The sequence below is a fragment of the Conger conger genome, chromosome 7, assembly GCF_963514075.1.
Source record: "Conger conger chromosome 7, fConCon1.1, whole genome shotgun sequence".
Taxonomy (NCBI): Eukaryota; Metazoa; Chordata; class Actinopteri; order Anguilliformes; family Congridae; genus Conger; species Conger conger.
In genome coordinates, this window is record NC_083766.1 from 7,585,510 (window position 1) to 7,591,576 (window position 6,067).

At 42.9% G+C, this 6,067-nt stretch overlaps 1 protein-coding gene across 2 annotated transcripts; it reads right to left on the reverse strand.

Annotated features, from left to right (window-relative positions):
• Nucleotides 1-39: 39 nt before the first annotated feature.
• tcnba (transcobalamin beta a) lies at nt 40-3,753 on the reverse strand. 2 transcript variants are annotated; one of them, XM_061250552.1, is made up of 5 exons: nt 3,699-3,753; nt 2,287-2,695; nt 1,758-1,902; nt 763-896; nt 40-300 (listed from the first exon to the last, which is right to left on the reverse strand). In XM_061250552.1, the coding sequence occupies exons 2-5, from the start codon at nt 2,357-2,359 to the stop codon at nt 206-208; spliced, it is 447 nt and encodes a 148-aa protein (XP_061106536.1). In that variant the 5' UTR covers nt 2,360-2,695; nt 3,699-3,753; the 3' UTR covers nt 40-205. The 2 variants fall into 2 exon arrangements, with proteins under 2 accessions (XP_061106536.1, XP_061106534.1); XM_061250550.1 differs by lacking the exon at nt 3,699-3,753 and having other exon boundaries at nt 2,287-2,806.
• Between the last annotated feature and the right edge of the window lie 2,314 nt (nt 3,754-6,067).

Below are 6,067 nucleotides of genomic sequence, written 5' to 3' on the forward strand. Positions count from 1 at the left end.
ATCTTTTCGAAAAATCATTCGCATTTTTAAAGAGGCTGAGTTTCCATTTATTTCGTTACAAAGGCACCTGTGTCTGTTCTGCACTCTCATCACTGACAAAAAGGAATTTGCATGGAGCTCGCGTTACATTTCTTGACAACAGAAAAGCTCTCCATGTAATAAAAGGTGGATCTGCATGTAATATGCACATTGTTCACCAGACTTGTCATTGTTCTGTAAACGCCTCCAGTCCTGCTTTGGGCCGGGTGGTGCGCCTGAGGATGATGTGGTCATTGGCTTTTGGGACATGACACCCGATTCCTGCATCCAGGGGGAAGAATATTATTCGCCAGCCACAGGTAATCTCAACGCTGTTATGCACACAATAAAACGGCCACTACTGGCTAATGGCAGTGTAACCTTATGAACTTTAGGGCCCTTCCCCCATCACACTGTGTATGTATGATGCCTGATATTACTGTATTTCAACAGGCATTTCCTTCATTATAAAGGGTAACTCATATTCCAGCCATAGGATTCATATTTCACTTAAAAACTACCGGTTTGTTTTAGATCAGGGATCATCAACTCTGGCCCTGAAATCCAAATCCAGCTGTGGTTCACTTTTCTCTCGGGCCATTAGTACTACTGATTGGCCAGACACTTCACATCCGACTCCCCAGTAAAAGGAGGGTGGAAAACCAGCAGTTCTCCACCCTAGAGGACCGTGAGTTGCTCATCCCTGTTAGATTATGGTAAAATGCGATTTGTATTTATACTGACCCGTGCTTATTCTAACCGTGGTGCCGGAAGACTCCAGCAGCACTTCCCAGTAGGTCTGGTCAGAAGCCGTGCCTCCCACACCGTTCACACTCTCGAGGAAGAGTCCAAAGTCTGGGTCCTCTCTGACTGTAAACCTGCGGAGACACGTGATTACGCCAAGCAAAGGCTGTGCGATACTGTTTACCTTTAACTGCAAGCGTGCGCCTTTCACCACATCCCTGTGTCTACATTCCACACAGACAGATTTAATCCACGATGCGATTACTTACAATTTCTGACAGTTGTGTCGTCAGGTAGTTCTCACAACACCTAACCCTATATACGATTGACTGAATTTGCCAATAAGTAGGATGATAAAGGGATCTGACAGGTAAGGGACAAAAGGGGGTGGGCCAAAAGGGTGGATTCACTCATTCCAGAGGGAGAACTTAGGAATGAATAAAGGCAGTACATATGGAATAATGTGCAATGCAATTGTAGACTGTTGATATGTCAAATATTTCCATTATCGCCGTACGATTATCTACCAAATTGTTTATTCTAAATACGGTATATCCAGGTGCCTCCAAAAGTATGGTAATGGTAGTTACCATAGTTATGGTAGAGTAACATTTGTTATCATTGCTATACACTTATGGCATTTGGATTTGAGATCAAAAGATCAATTGCCTGCACTTTTGTCTCAAATTCATCTTTTCATTTCAAATCCAAATTCTGTAAGTATACAACAAAACTTTTACTCTACTGTTACCATACTTTTTGAGGGCACTGTATTATTTTGTATCATCCTGTATAAATCAGCACAAACATTTTCTCTTTTTTTTTGCAAAGGATTATTGCTGGAGAAAAGCAGACAACTCTCCCCTTTAGTGCCCCAGAGGGTTTTGCACAACAAGATAACCTGTCAAACTGAAGAACCAAGAAACGAATCAACTACGCCTTTTGTCCCAGTACCGAACGCAGAACGCAATGCACTTATATCAAGTGGCACGAACTTGAAGTGGTCCTGGGTCTGCTGCAGTCTTCGCATGGCGCCTAGCAGGACGCCTCCCTCCACCACAGCGGTGTGATATGTCAGTACGGGAATGTTGGAGATGCTGTCTACCACAGAAAGCCTGATGGGCAATGCCCTGAGAGCATCTGCACAGAATACCAAAATCAGTCGAAGGGCACATGGTGGAGCAGCTCGATACAATATTACCTTTTTTCACATTTCAAAAACCAGTGTACACCGCGCATAAATTAAATCTCATAACTGATCTCAGGAACCATATATTTTACTTTGCTGAAACCTACGCTTGAAGGGGCACTCAATAAAAGTACAGATCTTGTTGAAAACATTTTCATCCAAGACACTTAACACTTCTCTCAGGAGCTTATTATGAGCTTATTCTGTGACATAAATTCTTTGCTGATGTGCACACAATGCCTACTTCTACATGAATACAACACAAGAAAGTGATATTGCGCCTGGGAACCCAGGAAAAAAAAAGAATAAAATGTCAAGGTGAGACATTTAGTTACCTCCATCTGCCGGGAGTCCTGAATCCAGCAGCAACAGCATCACAGAGAGGAGAATGGTCTCTCTTACAGTCATTCTGCCTGTGCTTTCAGGCCAAAACCTCTGCTTTCTGTAGTGTGTATAATAACACTCCTTCTTATCTCAGAACGTTAAATAAGACGTGTGCACTGCCTCTCAAAGATCTCAGTCACCCTTTCACTGCCTTTTATACCTGAATGACACAATGGCTTTGACGACATGCATTCCAGTGCTGGCTTCAAGGAGCCGTTGCTCTGTTCCGTCTGTTACATCACTGAATCAACAAGACATTTTTCTTCATGCATTATGTGAGAGGCTTTCTCACTGTCCTCCGTGTGAGGAATGTTGAAATCATGAAATGCTCGTTGTGCTCCTTTTCAGAAGTACTTCAGCCTGTTTAAAGGAAATATGGATGTCACATTTAACATGAAATAAAAAAAGACGGATCACATGCCATGAGTTCTGAGAGACCCAGGCCCCCTGTAGAGATGTGACATGGCAAATAAAAAATAATGGTCTCCTTATCCTTGTATAAACATCTTGAAAGGGGTCATTTATGTAATGAATACATTGAAAAAAAGAATTGTTCCAAGGAAAATTAATGGCAGTTTTTTTTTCCATTTGTCCTAACTTATGCGTCTTTTTATTCTAAAGTTTGGTTATGATTTCCTCACATGTTATCGAGACAAATGTATTCAATGTGGAGGCACGCTACAATAAATCATTTGTTTTTTCCTCATTTGTTTTTTCTCAATAGTTTTTGAATGAATCTGCAAAATGATACGTTAACTTTTTTTATATCAGAAGTCAGTGACAGACCCTTTAGGAACAAAACTTTTGAGCAATACAAAAGTTTCACTACTACACTAAAGTGCAATTTTATGCTCGTAATTATACAGGTAGGCCGGCCAACCATTTAAAAGTTGGAATGACCTATAGTAGCCTACGTTTTGTTTACATCAAACAGCCACGTGGGGTCGTTAGAGTGCTATCTTGCAGATACAGCACCCGTAGCTTTCGAACCATTATGGGCACTGGTAAAACGGACATCGATATAGGAATACAAAACGCAGAAGTCCTCTCCACTATTCCGTCCTCGGAGTCTTGGGCTTGCCTATTCACAGGTTTTCCTCCTCCAAAATCGATGAGAGCAAATACTGCTGTGTAATACTATCCTAATAGGTTTCACTGCAGATCTCTGCATTTTCCGGCGCACTGGCTGTTCTTTCCGTGCCTACACTATCACGCTTTGGCTGAACATGAATAAAAATAGACTCAACTCTCAATCAACCGGCGGGAAAGCCCGCTCTTCAATTTACGTCTGTGCTCAAGCAATACGTATGACCTAAGGCCACGCAGTGATGGGTCTCTACTGTTTTAGAAAAGACCGTCCTACCTAGAGTGAATCTTCGACGGGAAGTGTCTACTGTTTATGCAGACATCGTCTGCGTTGACTAGAGAACAGTTTCACGGACGTGAATTACGTTCGTTGCTAAATTATTTATCACTGCATGTTCTAATTATATGCCGTATACTGTAACCGGTTTTTTTTTTTTTTTTTTTACCCATCAAACTGTTTGTAGCTGCTTACCCTCACCGCCAAAGTATCCATTACAAAAGCCAAAGGTTTTTTTTTTGCATAATTTTTGCAGTTTCCTCGCTTTATGAATTTGACCGACGTAAAATTAACATTATTCCCGGAAAGTGTAATACTCCAAAATGTACCGTTATTACGGTTAAAAGGGCGGCCTTTTTCAACTCCTAGTCATTTACACCGCAAGTGGCCATCGAATACGCATAGCTGTCTTGCCCTATGGACAGCGAGGCACGACCGGTCTTCGGTAGCTTTCTGTGATTCACACCAAACATGCTTGTTTAACTATGCAACTACAGTCCTTTCTCAGTGTCATCATAAAATATCAGATTGGTTTTAGAAGGTCCAGGAATGTTTGGGGATCTGTTCACAAGTGATGCAGGGCGTCGGTTGAACGCTAGTAACCCCGAATGTTTCACCGAAAATAACCCTGCCACTGCAGCATCAGCATCAGCATCAGCGCGGAGGAGCGCGCGACACAGGTGCAGGCCTTAAAGTGAACGTGCACTTTAAAACGAGCAAGCTTGGAGAACAAGCACGACTCTGTTTAAAAATGTTATTCATATTCCTTGTCGCAATCATCTAGATGCACCACGTCGTACCTTATAGAATGCGTTTTGAATAAGTCATGATAATTTCGGCGAATTGCAATGACCTGTCACAGTGCTTTAGCCATGTTTGCATAGCACGTAACATGACATAATAATGAATACGGGAAAATAGATATTGGCTTGAATATTAAGAGCTATAAAGCTACGAAGTTCTCTGCGCCTCTTTCTCGACTCTCACAGTGCAGATACATCTAATTGTTGCGGTACGACGAGACATTTTTCCATTGGCACCGTGCCATTACTGATAAAAAGCAAGCAGTCTTCATTTGCGCGCCTCAGCGTGCGTGCGCGTACTATAGCCTATAGCCTACAAAGTAGCATACATCTCTTCCTTTGGGTCACGTTGTTTGTTTTCCTCATACCCAATGTGTCCAGCTCCGAATCACCATATTGATCCCGGGGGTTCAATCTGTAGTAATACTTTTTTTTAATAAACTTTGACTGATGGTGCAGACTGCTTGATCGTTTCATTCACCCCAAGCCCTGATTAAATCGAGCGCACGTGCAGGGTGGTGCAAAGGCGAGGCCCGCTCCACAATACACACTGTAAAAACCTGTCACTTATCCTCCGGAAGCCAGCATCCTCTTACACCAGCCTATGGGCAATTGCCTTTCTTCTTTTACGAATGGCAGTGACGAATGACCTCGTGCAAAAGCTCGGCTTTCGGCAAAACCCCTCTGCCCCCCCATGTTTATATCGGCATGTATAAACTGGAAGAGAACTGCGTTAACTCTTTAATCTCTGTCTAACACTGCAGTGTTCTGCGGTGAGGCGTGTGTGGGACAGTTTCAAGCATCGATGGGTGAAGCGAGAGGGGGAGCGCGGGGAATATCTATATTTGCATTAACTTTTTTTATTTGAATTTATTTCTTATTGTTGGACAGTGTTTCTGCATTGTTCGCGGTCGGTTGAACGCCAAGCCAAAGGTTTCGCCTGAATGCAGGGACGATAAATAAAAACAAGCACGGGCTCTTTAACGTCCACATTCAGAATGTGCCTCCTGCAGACATATCTTCAAAAAACCGACCAGTTACGCCCTGTACCGGAGACGGACTGGCGCGTGAGATGTAACTGCGAGTAACCAACAGCCTATAACGCGACTGAGTACAAAATAGGTCTAATCAGGGAAATCGAATGCTGACTGGCACATACACTGTGTTGTTGAAAAGTGAATGAATCGACTGTAATACAGCTGTTTTTTTTTTCATTACTGAAAGTAAAGCAACCTGCCTGCTTTTATGTACTCGCCCTGATTTACTGGGAACGGAATGAACTATCCGGATGTCATCAACATGCTGCATTTGTTGAATTATTAATTACAGAAAATTCTTCTTCTTCTTCTTCTCGGTCTGAGATTTAACATTTTCCCCAAACTACCGTATGTCGGCGGACAGGGATATGCAGCGTATGCCGGGAGACCGACGGGAGGACGAGCGTACGCTTTCCCCATTATTCTCACGCGGCGCCCCATAGACATGGATCCCCGAGCGCAGTGAATACCTCGACCTCTCACAGGACCCGTGCAGTTCCACTTTTTTTTTTTTTTTTTTGCGCCTTCA

Bases quoted from the DNA above. Each gene is read 5' to 3' on its own strand.
- tcnba (XM_061250552.1), bottom strand. From the start codon at position 2,359: ATGACTGTAAGAGAGACCATTCTCCTCTCTGTGATGCTGTTGCTGCTG. The intron at 1,903-2,286 runs GTAACTAAATGT...TATTCTGTGCAG, and splicing joins AGGACTCCCGGCAGATGGAG to ATGCTCTCAGGGCATTGCCC. The intron at 301-762 runs GTCAGTATAAAT...CCCTGGATGCAG, and splicing joins CACGGTTAGAATAAGCACGG to GAATCGGGTGTCATGTCCCA.